Raw genomic sequence first — 20,548 nt, 5'->3', positions numbered from 1 at the left:
CCCCAACTTTTCGGCTATTGCCAGCCCATTAACGGATTTGACTAGGAAGGGGCAACCGAATAAAGTTTCATGGGGTGTATGCCAGGAAAAAGCGTTTAACACTCTAAAACACAAACTGGTAAGTGCACCAATTTTAAAGTTGCCGGAAATAGATAAACCTTTTGTACTGTGGACTGATGCGTCCGATACGGGTCTTGGGGCTGTTTTGCTATAGGAGCAAGGGGGGATGAAATTGCCCATTGCTTATGCAAGTAGGAAATTGCTCCCTAGAGAGGAAAAGTACTCCGTGATTGAAAAGGAGTGCCTAGGTTTAGTATGGGGAATAGGAAAATTCCATACATATCTTTTTGGGAGGGAGTTTACCTTGCAAACGGACCATCAGCCGCTTTTATATTTGAATAAAGCAAAGGTCACCAATGCAAGATTGATGCGTTGGGCGTTGTCTTTGCAACCATACAGTTTTCGAATCGAGGAAATTCGAGGGTCAGAAAATGTGGGAGCTGATTTTTTAAGTAGGATGTAATTAGCAAATCATTTCGTTCGGTCTGAAAATTGGAAGTTTTAATAATGATTCATTGTTCACATTCCGTGATTGTTCTAAAAGTGATACCACCTTTTTTTAGGGGGGAGGTATTGTCACGGAATGGTGTAAATGTTGTTAATTAAATACATGTACTCGGGTTTCGTTTCTTTTTCTCTGTACAACGATACCCGAGGGTGATTATAATATGGTCTATGTATTTCGAAATCGTGAGTACGATTCGTCCTGTGCCACACGTGCAAGGTGCCTTTGATAAAGAACAACGAAAATTCTAAAAGTATAAATACGTTACTACATGTAAAGGACCTTGACAATACTAATGGTTTTGTCAGCAAGCGGCCTGCTAAAAGGATTCGCACAACTCCAGCTGTAGGGCTGAGTGTGAGTGAGGTTTTGATGGTAGAAATATCCGGGGTGTCCGGTGTTGTCAGAGGGTAGAAACGTCCGTGTGTCCGAAGCGTTTAAGGTGCCGGAGCGTCTAATGTCTAGCGTCCGGAGTGTCCTGAGGGACTAAGGTGACCCAGCTGTAGAGCCGTCAAAGGACAGGGGGTCCAGAGGGTCTAATATTTCAAGTGTCCGGAGGGTCTAATATTTCAAGTGATCATAGTATTCCGAGGGTCCGGAGTCTATATTGGTTGTGAAATTGATTCAGAGGAGCTGTGGAGCGGATATGGTGCACGGGTGACGGAGTATATCTCCACACATGTATTTTTAGCTGTATGCTAATTTTGGGTTAGTAAGACCCAGTGTATTATTCAGGACTGGAAGGATAGATTGTATATCCGTTCTTGTTTAGTGACATAATTTCGCTACCTGAGCGAATACATTTTTTTTACTATGTGTAAACGCTTACATTGTTTACTATTTGAGTGAACTATCTTCATCTTTCCATTATTGAATCATTTGTGAAATCATTTATCCTGTATTTTAGGGTTACTGAACTAAATTTATTTGTATAGTTTTTCCATCTTTAAAACTGTGCGTTTTTTGTTAAATAGATCCAATATTTGGATTATAAATACGCACACATCTTCATAATCCACTACTCATATAAATAGCCATATTAAACCATATATCTGTGTCGTCAAACGTGTTCTTTTGTTAATCCGAAATATCCCACCCGGTTATCTTGTTACACACCACTGGTGCCAAGACGGAGGGCCTGTCCTGTACACGTCTCCGTCTTCGACTTAATTTCACTCCACATTAAAAAAATCTATAAAAACCTCAGACCCTTTTCGTCTGTCTCACACAACGTCAACATGACGTCCCTTCAGTCGCATCTTCCCGTCAAATTGATTCGTGCCTTGTATGGCATCAGTCGAGAAAAAAATCCACAAACACGAGCTCGTGTCTTAGAAGCTAGTCTCAAAGAAGTCTTACGATGGTTCACGGTGACAGCACGTCAATTACTCCAAAGGATCATTCAGATTCCTCATCAAACCAAACGCTTTTTCGATCGAAACAAAGTCGCTTTGACCCAACTGGCCGATCCCCGCATCGACACTCAAACCAAAAAACAAATCATTTTGAAACCTGGAGGGAGCGGTACTCTAGGAGGGGTCATCATTCGCTCTCTCTTAAGATGGGATCCTAATGCCCCCAACGTTCTCCCCAAGAAAAAAGTCAAACGAAGCTCCAAGAAGAAGAAAAAGACCAGGTCCCCAAGGAGAACTTCTCCAGTGGCGGGACCCTCCTCTTACCGGACACGACCCCGGAAAAAGAAAAGAAGCCCCCAGAAAAAGAAACAGAGAAAAAGACCCCAGAAAAAGAAAAGTCCACAGAAGAAAACTAGTCGCAAGAGAGGCACTTCGGCCAGGACGCAACCTTACACTCGCAAACCACGACCTGCCACGGCGGTGACTGCGTCTCCGGCAGCCTCAAGTTCATCCACTTCTCCGTTGATGACACCAAGAACTGAAGAGTACTTGGAGACGTTGATCACACCAAGACCTTCTCCCAAAATCAAAGTCCAAGAAAGATCGGGCATGTTACAAAGTTTACTGGATTTGTCCAAGCAAGAACTGGCTCGATTTAGTCCGTTACGTACCCCTGCACGACGTGTCATGCCTGTCCTGAAGTTGATACGACGTAAAGACAATCAGTGGCGACGCGTTCCAGTATAAAAAAGGTGTGTGACCAAGTAGGGTATCAGTGTTTTGGTGCTCCTGAAGATGTCACCCTCCAGAAAATATCCCTCTTCTAAACAACCCCAAGGAAAGAAAAGGAAAGGACTGCCACCACGTTTAGTCAAACATGGGGACATGTTATCTGTCCTGTCCAAAGCTTCTCCACCCCTACGAAAAAAACTCATTCAATCAGCTTCCAAAGAGGTCATCGATACCGTGTTCGAATGTTGTTTCAACGTCTTGAAAGGCACTATCCCTTTGTCCAAACACCAAAAACAATGCTTAGGCAAACATCGTCACGTTCTTCACCAAATGGTTCAAAAGAAAATTCCCTTTCGTCAAAAGAAGAAGATGTTGGTCCAAAGTGGAGGAATTTTACACCTCTTGTTAGGCCCATTGTTGAAAGGAGTCTTGGGAACCATGTTGGGAGGACTGGTGGAAGCAAGATAAAAAGGCCCTCGGAAGTCCCAAAATCTCAGAATCGACCCTTGACAACCCTATAGAAGGACGAAAACTAGCTTTAGTGCCTTACAAACGATGGATGGAATACCATCGTTGGCAAGAACAACGCACCCCGCATTTACCTCCCAATCCCCATTTGAGAGAGATGTCCCAGTTACAACACGAATTGCAGTCCTTGATGGATCGCCAAGATTTGTCCGAACCAGAAAAATCGCAAAAGTATGGTCAACTCTTGCAACGACTGCAACTCTTTCACCAGAAAGCTTTAGACGAAACAGCTCTACCCACTCTGAAAGATTTTAAGACTTTGATGAAAAGTCCAGCACCATCACCAGTACCACCACCACTACCAGTGGTCAAGACAGAAAAAGAAGAAGAAGAAGGGTTTCAAACTCCACCAGAAAAAGTACGCAAGTTAACAACACCACCTACCTCCAGAATTGGATGGATTAAAAAGATGATGACCACCCCTTCTTCATCACAAGAGAAAAAGAAAGTGAAGACAGAAGTGAAGACAGAAGTGAAACAAGAACCGATATCCCCTGTTCCGACATCCTCCTCTGCGACACCTATTGCTGGTCGCACACGCAAAGCATTGCAATCCAAGAAAGTACCCCAAGAGAAAAAGAGTAGCATCTTCCAAGAGTGGGTGACTTATTAACACACAAACACAAAATGGAAAAAGTGTTAGCCAGCATTTACTACGATCCCTCCCATCCTGCAGGTTACGCAGGAGTTCAAAAATTGTATCGTGCTGCCAAAATGCAACTAAAAAGTCTCCGTTTACCTCAAGTGCAACGATGGTTACAAGAACAAGCTACCTACACTTTACACAAGCCCATTCGACGCAAGTTTTCCAGAAGTCGCACCCGAGTGGAAGGCATCGATCATCAATGGCAAGCCGATTTAGCCGATGTCTCTCATTTGGCCAGCTACAATCGTGGCTACAAATATTTGTTTTGTGTCATCGACGTCTTTTCCAAATTTGCCTGGGTCGTACCCTTGACTTCCAAATCCAGCAGCGAATTAGTGCGAGCCCTGCAACGAGTGTTGAAACAAAGCGGTCGTCATCCTCTTCGATGGCAAACGGACAAAGGCACCGAATTTCTGAACCAAGCTTTCCAAAAAGAATTAAAGAAACGTGACATTCATTGTTTTACCACCGAGAATCCCGAAACCAAAGCCAGCATCGTGGAACGTTTTCAACGCACTTTGAAAGAACGCATATGGAAATATTTTACGCATCACCACACTCTGAAGTACATCGACATCTTACCGCACCTGGTACAAGCGTACAACCAATCTTACCATCGAAGCATCGGACGTGCCCCGCAAGAAGTGACTCCCGAGAACGAAGTGTTGGTGTTTGAGCGCCTGTTTGGTACGTCCCCGACGAGGGCTGCCCCCAAGAAAAGTGGAGTGTTGACCGTAGGAGATTGGGTACGCATTGGCAAAACCAAACGCACTTTCGACAAAGGTTACTTACCTAACTGGACGACCGAATTGTTTCGTGTCACTGGACGAGTGCATGGCCGTCATCCTGCCGTCTATAAATTGGAAGACATGAACGGAGAAGTGCTCAAAGGAACGTTTTACTTACCCGAGTTACAACGTGTCACCAAAAAAGAAGACGACGTGTACGACATCGAAAGCATTCTCGAACAAAGAACCCGTAAAGTGGGTAAACGACGTGTCAAAGAAGTCAAAGTACGTTGGAAAGGATATCCACCCAGTTTTGATTCTTGGATCGACGCTTCGCAAGTCATCGACTATAAAAAGAAGTGACCATCATGCCCTTTCACACAGACGCAGCTACGTCGACCACTCCTTCACCTAGTTCTTCTCTGCAAGATTTACAGAAACAACCCTTGTGGGTGTGGTGTGGTGAACGTGTGCCTAAAACGCAAATCATCTTTTTCTGCCAAATCTTCGTGGTGTATTGTGTGATCGGGGCAGCCATCGCCAATTTAAGTTTGCAACAAGGAGACAAACAATTGTGGACCATTTTATTGAGCAGTTGCATCGGTTACCTGCTTCCCAATCCCGCCCTGAAATTCTCTTCCAACGGGAACCAGGGGAACCTTGTGTCCAGTGCCAGTGTCAGTCACCACTCGAACAACAACAATAACCCCATTTTGAGCGGAGACACGCCTCTGACGTCCAGTAACCCCTTGGACAGCCACAGAACTCTGGAATTATGAGTCACCAAAACCAATTTTGCTTAACCTTACCCAGTGACAGTTCCATGGAGGTGTTTCCCAAGAACACGTTGTGCTGTTACACGGCCAAATTACCTCAGACTATCCCATTGGATCACGAAGCCCCTTGGGAAGTGGCTTCAGTAGAAATCATTCACCCGCCCCAAGTCATCAATGTCCTTCCCAATCAAAACTTTTTTGATGTGGAAGTTCATGACGAACAATTGCAACAGTACTTGGATACCTATGGCAAATATGACAAGAAAACCCCTGGCACAAAAAATCAAAAGTACACCACCTATCACTTGTTCGTTCCCCCGTGCTATTATTTTAGTGGTCAACATTTGGTGAGCACCATAACCTCCAGGTTTAATGTCGTGTTTCTGAAAGCTTTGGAAAGTGTCAAAAAAAGTGTCACCATGGAATACCACAAAGCAGCTCGTCGCCTTTTGATGAAATTTGACGGGAGTAAAATCGTGTCCATTTTATTTTGTCCTGAATTGTTTGACATGCTGGGCGGAGACATGGACATGTGAAAGGCCATGCTCAAGAAAAACGAATTACCAATCAGTTACGAGAACGAGTCTTTTAGCAAGTTATTTTGTGCCCCGGTAGAACTGAACCAAGGACTGAATTTGATGTTTGTGTACTCCGATGTGGTCGAGTATAACGTGGTGGGACACACCTCTGTGCCGTTACTGCGTGTCATTCCTTTCAAAGTGGATTCTGCCACGGTCACTGACGAGGAAGGTGGAAACACTTACCACGTTCACCGCAAATTTGTACATCCTCACTATTTGCCTGTCAGCAAGTCGTATTTGGACACGGTCAACATTGCTATAAAAGGAGATCTGGGACAAAATATTTCATTCACCAAAGGAAAAGTCACGGTAAAACTCCATTTTCGAAAACGGTTCTCTCACGACTCTTAAGTCATGTATCCAGTATACCGAGGGGTTGCTCGACAGCGAGGACACGGTTTAGGAGATATGCTGAAATCGGCCTTTCGTTCGGTGGCCCCGGTGTTGAAACCGATGGTGACACGCGAATTGCACGCCTTGAAAGATGCGGCACTGACACAAGGCAAAGAATTTCTCCAAAATGTCATCATCGACAAACAAAATCCTAAAGAAGCCTTCATGAGGGCAGGCAAAGATGTCTTGCTGCAAACGGGCAAAGACCTTTTGGGTCGACGAGACACACCTATAAATGCCCTGCACGCTACCGAGTCAAGCATTCAGCAAGGACAAGGCAGAAAGAGACGACGAAGAAAACACCCTTTCGCCAGACTTCACACGTCTAAAGCTAGAAAGGCAAAGAAAAGAAGAACCGTTCGAGACTTAGACGTTTTGGATTATTGAGAAAGAGAAAAAATGATGCACCGAGAGTCTTGCGCCTGTTCCAAGTCGGAACTGGATCTGTTTGCCATGCCCCCCACCATGATGACCATGCAAGAATCCCAGTGGGTGGAATTTCATCCCGTCTCCTCTTTGACGGATTCCGCTCCCATCGAGTTTGAAATCAAAGGACAACCCGAAGATTACATCGATCTGAATAGCAGTTACCTGTATTTGAAAGTGAAAGTGATCAAAACGGACAACACCAATCCAGGAGGCGATGCTAGAGTAGCTCCTGTCAACAATTTCATGCATTCCTTGTTCAGCGAAGTGGACTTGTACTTGAATAACAAACTGTTCAGCAGCAGCATGGATACTTACCCATATCGTGCCTACCTGGAAAATCTCTTGACGTACGGAAAAGAAGCCAAGAATACTCATCTGGATGCTTGCGTGGTATGGAAACCTGACACGGCAGGTGTAGGCACGTTTAGCGACACAGTCCTGACAGGAGATGACAATCCTCACAATGTGGGGTTTAACGACCGTCGTAAGAAAATTCTGCAAGGGCAAAGTTTAGAACTGATGGATCGTTTGCATTTGGACATGTGGTTACAAGAAAAGTATTTGCTGAACGGGGTGGATATCCGTCTGAGACTGAATCGTAGCAGTGCCGCTTTCCATTTGATGGCCCATGCCAATGAATACAAAACTATCATTCAAGAAGCCCGACTTTACGTGCGTCGTGTGGAAGTGTTACCTAAAGTGGGAAACGACGTCAGTCAGACGTTGAGCAGAACGACCGCCAAGTATCCGATACGACGCGTAGAAGTGAAAACGTTTGATTGTTGGTATCGTCAGGAATTCAGCCTTCAACGGAACCCACGATCAAAATCCTTTTGAGTTTCAACATTACAATGTATCCAAGATCGAAGTCAGTCACGACGGCAAGACCTTGTGTACCCGACCCTTTGAGCCCAACTTTGGTGTCGCGAAGAATTATTTGAGATCTTACTTGTCCCTGTACGAAGCCACCGAACAGTTAGGAACCAACACCAGTCACGGTATTTCGTACGACGATTATGAAGGAGGCTACGCTTTGTGGGGTTTTGATCTCACTCCAGGCAGCGACGAGGGACATTTCCACCCTATAAAATCGGGTCAGATTCGTGTGGAACTTCAGTTTGCAAATCCACCTCCAGATCACACAGTGAACGTCCTCCTGTATGCAGAATTTGACAATACCATAGAAATCAACAGTTTGAGAGAAGTCATTCTAGACTATTAGAAGCCACGGAAGACTGTTATCCCTCTTTGCCTAGTGGAGAAACTTTGCAGATGGAATGTGAGGAGACCGGGGAAGAAGAATCTCAAGACAAAGACGAAGAAGTTATCATGATGAAGTCAATATGGCCAGAACAAGAAGCCCATTTAGTCTCCTGTTTTGCCAAACACTTGGTCGAAAAAATGAGGGAATTGATCAAGAAAGATTGCTATGGATGTCAAAACGATCATCCCAGTCAAATTCAACACGATAAATGCCTAATGCTGAGTCAAGAGGAAAAATTGAACAAATATCTGGACGAAGCTTGGAGTCTCATCTCGGACGAAGTCGTGTTGCATCAGTGGTATAAAGACTTGCGTGAACATTCTTGTCCACCATTAACCACTCAAGAGATCCATAGTATCGAAGCTCTCCTGAATCAGAGTGGGGAGACGAAGCGAAGAAACGGTTATTTGTCAGACATTTTCAAGCAAAAAGTCAGGATCGAATTGATGACTTATTATTACCTGTGAAGAAGAAAAAACACACATAAAACATGGATACCTGGGAACTTTATTACCTTTTGAACCACAGTTCGTACACGGCTTCTTGGAATCCTGTCGTCTGTGCTAAAGATGAACTCCCTCATCGCAAACCTAAAGACCATCTAGCTTATGTGATCAACACGGACGACAGTCATCTCACACGAACCCACTGGGTAGCCATCTACTTTCCTCAAGAAGGATGTGTGGAATATTTCGATTCGTATGGATTGCCCCCTTTGGAAGACGATGTCATTGACTTTATGAGAAGAAATGCTCAGACCACCAGATTCAATAATGTGAAATTACAAGGCACAGATTCCTTGGTGTGTGGACAATATTGTGTGTATTTTCTGCATCATCGCAGCCTGGGCTATTCCTTAGAACATTTAGTGACTCATTTTGATCCTCGTTCTTCTTCTAGAAACGACGTGAAAGTAGATCGATGGTTTTGTGACCATTATGCTTATCTTTTGTCTCAAGCTAGGAAACCTAGTGTCCATCAATGGCCTAATGACTTCCAACAGTGGAAATCACAATTTCATTCACAACGTTGTCAGCCCTGTCGAAAATAATGTGTAAATTGAAAAAAATGTTTGTCATTTGAAAAAAAAATGTTTGATGTTATATTGTTGGATTATTGTTAAAAATGTTAGAGTTGTTGGTTAGTGTTAAGTGATTTTTGAATAAAAAATGTTGTGTTTTGAAAAAAATGCCTTTGTCTTTTGTTTGGTTATAAGAATGCTGATTCATGCTCTTTGATTTCTCTCTATCTCTCTCATGACACTCATTGATCGTTCCGGCTCGAAAACCGTAGAGGGAATTTTTCCTTCACGTCCGCGCTTTGACTTTAAGAACCGGGGGTAGTTTCCAGTCTAACCATCCATTGTCGACTCATCCTCCTACGAAGATGTGCTCCAAACTAGCTAAGCTAAACGAAGCCTACGTGAATTTGCATAGGGTCAGACACAGTCTGATACCGAAGCCTGAAGAGATAGAGAATGTAAGAATGCTAAAAGTCACTGAAGACCTGATAGAAGAGCTCTTCAGAGAAGAAGTGAACAGGGAGAAAGAAGAATGGACAGAGAAGTACAGAGTTCAGAGACAGCAGCAACAGCAACAACAACAGCAGCAGCAGCAGCAACCTGAACCTGACAGAGGCTTTGTCGAATGTCGTATCGACACCAAAGAGTTCTTCTTCTCTTTCCGAAGAAGCAGACCTATCGTCAGAAAGTCTATCCTCAGAGGACGTCGCATTCTTAGAAACTAAAAGATTGCCATAGCAAACAAAAAAACAGCCCTTTTAAGGGCTATCCAATACTCTAGAAAAGAAATAACAATCGATTTGCCGATGTGTGTAGGTAGAGTAGTGTGAATATAAACACTGACTCTTTTTTTATAGTGTGAGTGTATGTGTTTGTGTATATGATTGTGTGTTTGTAAGTGCTCACGTACGTTTGTGTGGATAGTAGATTATGATGATGTTTTTTTTTTGGTGTTTCACGTGTGGGGAGAGTAGATTTGGGGTTTGACTGGATTGCTTTGCGTATGTGGATAGTATATTATTTGTTTAATACAATTTTTTAGAATAGTGATGGGTAGTATAAAAAAAGTGAGTGAGTGTTTCTTTTAGGTCCGCGCGTTGTTTGGTTATGATCTAGGTAAGATCAATTTTGTTTTAGGGGGATGTTTTCCATCACGTCCGCGCTTTCAGTATAAATTAAAAATCGTTCGGCAGTCTAGCTACCCTTGTTGATTGATCAACACCACCAGAATGAACACCAGACTAGCTAAACTGCTTGAACTTCATGTACACCTGGAATATGCCAGGCGTATAGTGAATGAGCTGGCTGCAGAGGCCATCGTAGAAGAGGGAAGGATGAAAGAGGAGGAGAGAAGAAACAAAGAAGAGGAGGAGAGAAGAAACAAAGAAGAGGAGGAGAGAAGAAACAAAGAAGAGGAAGAAAAGGAGAGAGGAAATTTCAGAATCCCGCCTCTGCTCTCCCCCAAAAAAGAGTGAAAAGAGACTGGGGAAGAAGATGTGTGTGTGGTGCCAGGCCTGGAAGGTGCCATCATTAACCAGGTGCCATGGAGTTCAAAAACAAACAGCCCTTTTCAGGGCTACCCAATACTCTAGAAAAGAAATAGTAATCGATTTGCCAATGTGTGTATGCAGAGTAGTGTGAATATAAACACTGACTCTTTTTATTTGTGTGAGTGTGTGTTTTTTATGTGTGTGTGTGTGTGTGTGTGTGTGTGTGTGTGTGTGTGTGTGTGTCTTTGTAAGCGCTCACGTACGTTTGTGTGGATAGTAGATTATTGGGTTATGTAAGAGCTTAAGTTGGTTTGTGTGAATAGTAGATTAGGGTTTCATTTTAATGCTTTGCATGTGTGGATAGTAGATTTTGGGGTTTGTTAATTGCTGCTTCACTTATGTGGATAGCAGATCATATGAAATGAGAAAAGTAGGGAATGTTTTCCTTCACGTCCGCACGTTTTAAGTGATGAACTAGGTAATATAACTTTTGGGCTTTAGGGGGATGTTTTCCATCACGTCCGCGCTTTTCGTATAAGAACCCACAGTATTCGTCGTTCAAACCATTCTACAGAGAATAAAAAAGAAGATGGCTTCAAACCAACTTGATAAAATGAAAACATTGCAAGACGTCCTGGACAATTTGGGTATGATGGAGCAAATGTTAGTGAGGCTAAACGAGGACCACTATTCTTATAGTCCCCATCGAGTGAAGATGGAGATCAACAATTTAAGAAAAGTAAAGGACATGATCAATGCTCTGATGAAAGAAATAAAGGAGGAGAAGGAGGATGAAGAGGAAAGGATAAGGATGAGAGAATGGAACGAAAAAATTGAAAAAGAAGAAGAAAATGAGAAGAGGAAGAAAGAAGAGGAGGAAAAGCCAAAAGAAGAGAAAAAGGAGGAAGAAAAGAAAGAAAAGAAGAGAAAAAGTGTAGGACAGAAAATAAGAAGTTGGTGGAGAAATAGAAGAAATTAGAAGAAGAAGAAACCCAAAGGCCCTTTTCAGGGCCGCCCACATCTCTCGAAAAGAGACAGACTTTCAATTGCCTACCCCTTTTTTATTTTTTTTATTTTATTTTATTTTATTCATTTTTTTATTTTTTATGTTTTTTTTTGGTTTAAAAAAATAGAGAATCCTCCCTGTTTCAATTTTCGTATGCTCCCTTTTCATAGACCCATCAGGTTGGAACCATATTAAAATATGGTCCCGACCCTGTTCCATTTTCCCTTGTCACTCAACAGACCCAAGATTTTTTTTCCATGTTCAATTGCCCTTGAGGCTAGAGTGACCCAAGACTTTTTCCCCCATGTTCAATTCCCCTTGAGGCTAGAGTGACCCAAGACTTTTTCCCATTTTAAATTCCCCTTGAGGCTATATTGTCCCACGATTTTTCCCATTTGTTAAATTTCCATTGAGGCTAAACGTTCCCAAGGGGTTCTGTAATGCTAATTCCCATTGAGGCTAATGTATCCCACTTAACTACTCATACATACATACATACATACATACATACATACATACATACATACATACATACATGTGATCTTAAACAGCATCTGTGTTTAATATTCACCTTACATTGTCGTGGAAAATCGTTTATTGAAAAAATAGAACAATAATAGTACCTTACCTTGTTGTAAATGTTCAAATCAGCACCAAGATCCATTAGCGTGCGTAGAGTTTCTTCCCGTTGCGCCCTAACGGCAAGATGCACTGGAGTATCACCTTCCTGTAGGTGAAAGGTATTCACATTAAAGAAAACTTGTTTGTGTAAATATATTTAAGAAGAAATTAAAGACGTATATAAAGTGTGCATCGAATTGTAATACAAAATATTAAAATCTTCCTGTATTTATCATGTAAAGACAATATAAGATACACTTTTTTAAAGTCGGCGTGATATAAAAAAAAAAACAATTTAATATAAACGTTTTACCGTCACGACATAAAAACAATAAAAAACATTAAATCCAGCATTTCAAATACAGCATCACATGCAGATACACTTGGAATGAACACATAGCGCTTAACTTAAAATATAGAGAAGCAATCATTTTAAAAGGCAGTAATTAAGTGAATTATGTATTTAGATAAGTTAAAAGCCACAGCGTAGGATGACTTGAAGGATTAAAAACAAATTGTGTTACTAAACCGTATAGATTAAAATCGTAAATTATATATAGCGCAAAAGCACCAATTTACTGCTCAAAGCATGAAGAGAAAGCAGATTACACCTTACTCAGAGATAAGAGCTACCAGTAGGGTACTTGACTGTGCAAAAGAAAAGAAAGATAAAACAAAATAGTAACACCGATATTAGTTGTCGTCATCATAGCCGAAGAGTTGGAGTGGGGGTGGGGTTATGAGCAGATATTACATTTACAGTCTTTACTACTCCAGGATAAAATGAATAATCGAAATGAATTAAAATTTTGAATTTTCACAAAGGTAAAAGGTATTTTATTCCATGGAATTGCAGATGCATATCTAAATGATTTTTTTTTGGGCGGGGGCCTTATTTTGAGATTTTTTATTCTCTGGACATCTAACATATTTAAATAGATAAAGTTGTATTTATTATGTTTAAAACATATCAAATCATCCAAACATTTGTGAGCACACTTATCCAGAATTTTAAATGTCTCTTGAGCTATAGCCTTGACCTTCAGGGTTGGCGTTTATGACCTTACATTTGACTTAATCATTACTGCTTTGTGTAAACATCATACACAAATATCAGTGCATGTACTTGTAATTTTTTAAAGTGCAACAGTGTTCATGGCATTTCAGAAATGCTAGGCTTAAGGATAGAAACTGAAACTAGAAAGGGAACACATATGTAACATTGTCAGTTTGTTGAGTCTAGTTGGCTTCTGGCCAATACGTTTCAAGACACACAGTTGTATCGATGTCAATAACTAACAGTTTAACAACGTCTTCACAGTTTATCACACCTCTACTTATGTTAAGTACAGGTTTCATACTCACTGTATCTTGACCAAGAGCTAGTGCCTGAAACCATTTAGGGTTCGCTTGCATTTCTTTCACAGTAAGATTGTCAGCCATAATGTTGAACATTGTTTCAAGTCCCAAATTCCGGTGAGGTCAAGGACAAAGTGTTATCATCATCATAGTTAATAATGAAAAATAACTGTTCTTTTTTCAATACACTGGAAATGTGCAGTATTCAAAGCATACTGAACTAAGGCTACAAATAATGACCTAAACCTGATAATACTATCGAATATTCTAAGTTCTACGTCATCGTTGCCATCTCAATTATTCTTGTTCTGTTTTCTCGTTTATTTCTTTTCAATTTAATTAAAATTAGAACTAATTTTGATGAGTGATGACCTCTAGTGTTTGATGCATGACAAGGCTTTAACAGAAGAACTTGACTTTGGAAACCACGTTTATGAAAACGGACATTCAGGGGCTAGCACTCATATGATAATAGCGTGTAATACAGGAAATGCATCTTACTTTCGGTCTTACTAATATTAAGGTGCATGAATGTGGTTAAATCTATGATATGGAAACTGCAAATAGGATGATAGGAATTCAAGAGCTATAACTTCTGTAAATGAAAATGTGGAGAGTCCAAAGTGGAACTCTTTTAAGGTCGCGTCAATTTCAAAAGCTGCTTGTCAACTGTGGTCGAAATCCAACCATATCTGATAAAGTGAAACTGTGGAAACCAAAGAAAAGTGGACGTAAATCAATGATCATCAACTCATGTATATCATATTAGAGAACAAGGGAAATCGAACTGATTCAAAATCTCATCAATACAATAAAGATGTATACCACACCTCGCAGAGATCTAAACTCTCGTGGTCAAAACAAAGTTCTGAAGAAACAAAAGTGAGAATCTTGTACAATCGAGAGCGTGGCTCTTGTAAATGATGTGTTGGAGCTCCGGAATTCGAACTCTTTCAAATTTTCATCCATATGAAAATGCATGCGAAAATTTTATTGCAATCCTCCATACCTTTGCAACAGTGTGCTGTACCAACAAACGTCAGTAGGTTCCGTAAGCAGGGGGCATAACTACTGTAAAATATGTCATCGAATGTTTTAAAAAAAAAAACATTTTTGAAGGTCAAATAAATGTTAAGTTGCATTCAAATCTGGTTGAAATAAAACCATCCTTGATAAAGTAATGGACAACAGGAGGGAGGGATGGGCAGTTAACGCTGTTAATATGTAGTTCAGCGAGATTCATCTAGTGGGACCCTAAACACACGTCATATTTCTTTCACTTATTTATTAATTATCAAACGGATTAGCGAGATATTTCCTGTTTCCATTTTTAAAAAAATGTTTACTGTACGTTCGATTTAGAAATTGTAACATGGTGACCAAGACAGGTACCTTGTTAAACATGGTAAGACTTCCGTGAAGTTCCTTCATCGTTTTAAGACCTCCTTCATTGGCTTCTATGGTCAAAATATGGACTGTGGACATGCCATCCTAAAAAAAAGTATTTCATGTATAAGAATAAATCGATTATTGTACGCACTTACAGACACCCTTTATTTACAATGCATTTCCTGTCGAATAGAAATCACGCCAAAACATATATTGAAATTATAGTAATATGTAAGACAATTAATTATCACTATCATGATGGCTATGTTTCGATGTCGGATTAGCACCATTTTCATTCAGGAAAAACAAAAAAGTATTAAAAATTATCTATCAAAACCCTATGTTGTTAAGACTGTCAATTTAAGATGAGAAGTGACAACATGCAATTAGCGGTCATCGTCATGATGTCCATGTCTTGACATTGCATTGGAGCCATTTTCATTATGGATAAAAAAGAAATCATACGATGTCTTTGAGTGAAGACCAGACGTTTATTCCGTTCAGGATGAGAGGCGATATCGTGCAATTAATGGTGGCCGTCATCGTTGCCATGTCAGATTAGTACCATTTTCATTAAGGACAAGTAAGAATTCATACGTCGTCTCTGAATGAAAACCCTCTGTTCATAAGACCGTTCGTTCAGGAAATGAAACGATAACGAGCACTTAATGGCAGCCATCAGGATGACTATGTTTTGACGTCGGAGTAGCATCATTTTTGTCGAGGACGAACAAGACATCATGAAAAGACTTTAACAAAACCCATGATGTGACTATGTGTGACCTTCGTTCAGGATGAGTAGCGATGGCCATATTTAAACAATGACCACTTTATGTAGGACGTAAGATTAGCAATATTTTCATGTATGACCATCTACGCATCATAAGAAGTCCATTAGTGTGTTTACATATCAAAGTCTTTTAGAAAAACTCCAGTTCGATGTGACCATTAGGTCCAGAAGAGTATCGGTAACCAGATTTTTTCAAAAGACTGTTGATTTGTCGGACATGTTGAATCTCAGATAGGTATGTATTTACATTTATGACAATCCATATATCATCAGAAGCCTTTAAGTGAAAAACACCACCACGTGTATATAGTGGAAGAGCAACGCTAGAAAAGATTTTCTAGAATTCATTTCGATTACCTAGAAGAAAATGTTACTGCCATCATCAAGTATCGGTTCATTTAGTGGTATGTTCAGCTCTCTGCAGGGTGTTAAGTTTATAAAAATGCTAGTTAAGACAATAACAAAAAATTCCTATATAAACAATCAAAATGTCGATCAATACATATATCATATAACCTTTACCTTCAACACAGAAGATAAAAAAGTTGCAACCATCCTAAAATTATATCCAAGAGTATGCGAATTATTTTATATTATTCACCTTGCCAATGGCGTTCAGGTTACTGAAATATCCCTAAGTACAATATGAATACAATTTCTCTAATTTGAGCGACTTGAAAAAAAAACTTTTAATGTTTTGCACTTTCATACAAAGCTCAAATAAAAAATTGTGTGAAATCTTATAGAAATAGTTTAACGGTAAAAAGTTATGTTTCCATGGTTTTCAAGTCATCTGAAGGTCAATGTCATAGAGAGGTTATTCAGAACTAAACATCCTGCAGCAAAAAGAAAAACGTATTATAAAAAGACATTATATAATAAATTTGTCCAACAATATACTATTTCACCTTAGATAAAACTATTCACAATATATCTCTTTATATGCAGACATAATAATACTACTACTAATAATAATAAACATAATAATAACAATAACATTTTGCATAGCCCGTTTGCTATCGGCTCAAAAATAAATGATCTCGAAAATAAGTTATTAGTATAATTTTCATCGCTAAAATTATTTTTCATGGAAATGTCAATAAATTCCACAATCATTATCGAGCATGATGAATACCTATCAGCTAGAGTTATATTACATGTATATTATACACCTGTGAAATATCAGTTTCCATGTACGCTGTTTATTTCTCTCATAAGTGTGGATGATTGGCTCATATGTGTTCACATATTCCTTTGAAATTAATATAAGCTGTTCAGCTTAGATTATACTTGATAAGTTATCAAGCTGCCTATTCTTATCAGGGTCTACCATTTTGCTTATGCACCTGTCTGTCTGATCCTTCTTTTTTCTCTCTATTACACTGAGTGCTTTCATACATGTCATTTGCACGTATGCTTTTAGATTTATTTGGTTCACTATCTCTCTATATGGATAATTAATAAATATAGGATTATTACGTCATTTTTAGTGAATGTACCTGCAAATGGAGTGTTATGTAAATGTAAATGGAGTGTTATGTACATGTAAATGGAGTGTTATGTACATGCAAATGGAGTGTTATGTAAATGTAAATGGAGTGTTATGTACATGTAAATGGAGTGTTATGTATCTGCAAATGGAGTGTTATGTAAATGTAAATGGAGTGTTATGTACATGCAAATGGAGTGTTATGTAAATGTAAATGGAGTGTTATGTAAATGTAAATGGAGTGTTATGTAAATGTAAATGGAGTGTTATGTACATGCAAATGGAGTGTTATGTAAATGTAAATGGAGTGTTATGTACATGCAAATGGAGTGTTATGTACATGCAAATGGAGTGTTATGTACATGCAAATGGAGTGTTATGTAAATGTAAATGGAGTGATATGTACATGCAAATGGAGTGTTATGTACATGCAAATGGAGTGTTATGTACATGCAAAAACAGTAATGTGCTGATAAGAGCATTGTGATATATATTTGTACTAAATGTATTTGGTTTGTATTTTCAGGGTACCAAAGATCGATTTGTTTCATAAGACAACCTCCTCCAAAATAACGTCAATTATAAAAACTAAACACTCGACTTATATGCCTGTTCTTTTAGCCAAGAAACGTCATGTAACACAAGCTTAGCCAGCAAACCAAATTGCTCGTCCAACGTAGGACTTATGAAAGCGTCATTGTCCTAATTGTCAACTAGAATATATATATATATATATATATATATATATATATATATATATATATATATATATATATATATATATATATATATATATATATATATAATATCTGTGTTTCGTGCGCTATGCTCCGTTGTTCCGTAGTAAACGATTAACTATGGATATAAGTATCTTGCTGAGGAATGGTTTATGGGCCTACAACTTATCCATAATTGTTTTTCGCACATTGTTTTTTTTTTAATTTAAAGGAAATCGTATGAGTCCTGATTTGCTATGTCTTGGGACTAAATTGTACCATTGCCTGCCAATGAAAATATTTAAATATGCCATATTTTATATTAAGGCGGTAGGATCATGGAAGAGGATTTGCAGCTTTCGGGAAGATGGTGAATGAGTTATAACAAATGCTCAAGGTTATAAAAACTTGTTATATTTTCAAAAAAAACTCTTTATCAGATCAAGTCGCAATCCACTTGAATAAGAATTGTTTATTTTGTAATTTTGTCACAATGACTTTCAGTCTTATTATATATTTTGTCCGTTAGAACTGTTAAATAAATGATATTGGAAATAACAATTCGAATAAGAGATCTTATAATTATACAAGACTCTGAAAGTAAATCATATCAGCTACAACTGAACGGCTCTCATACGGATTCAGACAATGGTTTCGCTATCTTGCATTTACAAAGCTGAATGGGGCAAATCATTTTCTAGTTTCAACAAAAATTGATTCCCAAAAGTTATATTGAGTTTTCTTGCTAACAGATACTTTGAAAAGTTATTTTCTTGAAACTGTTTATAAAGTTACTTAGAAATGATATCCTTTTTGAAGCAATGGTTGGCTAATAAAGCTACCATGTATAAATAACCATACAAAATTGTAACATATGTCATATATATATAATAGTTTATAGAATTTGCTCATCTGGGTGGTACCAGTCAGTCAGTTTTCAATCTGCGTTCAACGAATGATCATATCGACCACTGCTTTGGCAATATCCCCAAAATAGTTCACATATAATCATCCTCCCTTGATAGCATGGCTAAGACTTTGGGTGTCAATACCTTATTGTAACGATTTAGCTGCACTCCATATTTAAGAAGGCATCGTCCAGTTTCTGCATCTTCATTGACAGCGGCGTAGTATATGGGATAGTGACCCTCCTTGTGTTGGAATAGAAACCAAAAAAAACAACAAGAATCAGGCCATGAATTATGAACACATTGGGCCTTTCATTGAAACCAAAACCTGGCATGAAAATGTTTAAATTAAATTTTAATAACTTTAATATTAATTTTCAGTAAGATAATGTTAGTTATCTACGATTTCTATTTAAAGCATTGATTGTCGACAATGACTAAAAAATATAGCTAATATGTTTCTAAAAGGATATTGCTATGTTGTTATTTTGACATCCAATGACTCGCCAAAAATATAACGTTCAAAAATTACTGCAAATCAAATAGTCATATGGCATTTTGTTTAATATTGTATTATATTCAGTTTAATAATATATGTAATACTTTTACGATAATGCTGACCAGGTGCTGGTATAAATCATTCTGATAATATCTTTACTGTTGAAACTAGATTTGAAACCTGCATATCGATTGTCCTAACTCGGGTATAATGTAGTCATGGAAACGATATTCTACATCCTGATGTTGACATCTAAACTTCAAAAATTGTATTGATATTGAACATTGATTTATTTTCTAAGAAACTAAAATTAGTTGAAGAAGTTGAAATCAAATAAATATAACAAGCTCTAATGACCAGATTCAAACTCGATACCTCTGACAAATTGTCAAATCAGTCTTGATATTGAGCAATCTCAGCACACAGTATGATGTGGAAAATTCAAAATTTCTTCATACGGTTATTATAACGTTCCAACTGCATTTTTTATGTATTAAAAAAGTAAATCTTTCTTGTCAAGAACAGCCTAGTACCCTTGTCATTTATCTTTAATGTTTTATTATATCATATGTCCGATTCAAATATTATGGAGGTAATGGCTTGTGCTCTATGATAAAGATTATTTTAGTATCTGGGAAAATCCCATTACAAAAACAAAAACTGATCAAAATTACTTATTGCATGCTTTATTTGAGTTACAATTGAATTGTAATCTCATTTTATGGGCATTGTACGAAAAGTCCAAAAGCGTTTATGCAAAATAAACTAAAAACATGTGTTCTTAATATTAAAATACATGGTTTAAAAACCACTATCTCTTACATTAAATGCCCGTTATGTTCGATTTATCCTGTTTTTGATATCCAACCTTCGTTCCCTATCTCAGAACGATATCGAGTGTTTGTTTTTGTCTTTATTTGCCAAGGTTGATAATTTGCTAGTATGTACATATATTCTCAAATTGTGAAGCAGCTGACGGAAATTATGTTACCTCTCTCGTCTAAAAATGATATAGTATCTTAGATAGATTAAAAATATTCAAAGCTGTCACTTTAATTAGTCCTTTCATGACTATCCTATTACCTTATCTTGAACATTTGGACTAGCTTTGCATGTACAAAGGGCGTCAATTAGTTCGTGGTTCCGTTCTTGAACAGCCTTATGTACTGCTGTTCGGCCATTCTGTAAACAAAAGGTTAAATATAGAAAGGTTTCATCCTGTCGGTACCAGAAAATAAAGAAACAATCAAAGAGACAACAATT

General features: G+C 38.6%; 1 protein-coding gene across 2 annotated transcripts in view; it reads right to left on the bottom strand.

Annotated features, from left to right (window-relative positions):
* Positions 1 to 20,548, bottom strand: part of LOC149808584 (uncharacterized) — a 120,084-nt gene that overhangs the window by 51,339 nt on the left and 48,197 nt on the right. For both annotated transcript variants that reach the window (XM_089979642.1, XM_089979649.1), the window contains 4 exons: positions 20,369 to 20,467; positions 18,931 to 19,029; positions 14,887 to 14,985; positions 12,143 to 12,241 (listed from right to left, as the gene is read on the bottom strand). In XM_089979642.1, the coding sequence (XP_089835768.1) occupies positions 12,143 to 12,241; positions 14,887 to 14,985; positions 18,931 to 19,029; positions 20,369 to 20,467 (396 nt within the window). The remainder of the gene's footprint in view (positions 1 to 12,142; positions 12,242 to 14,886; positions 14,986 to 18,930; positions 19,030 to 20,368; positions 20,468 to 20,548) is intronic.

Source organism: Sinohyriopsis cumingii, chromosome 1 (assembly GCF_028554795.1).
Source record: "Sinohyriopsis cumingii isolate HCF-2022 chromosome 1, ASM2855479v2, whole genome shotgun sequence".
NCBI classification, from domain to species: domain Eukaryota; kingdom Metazoa; phylum Mollusca; class Bivalvia; order Unionida; family Unionidae; genus Sinohyriopsis; species Sinohyriopsis cumingii.
Note: the sequence above shows the minus strand (reverse complement) of the source record. Positions and strands in the feature narration are given on the sequence as shown.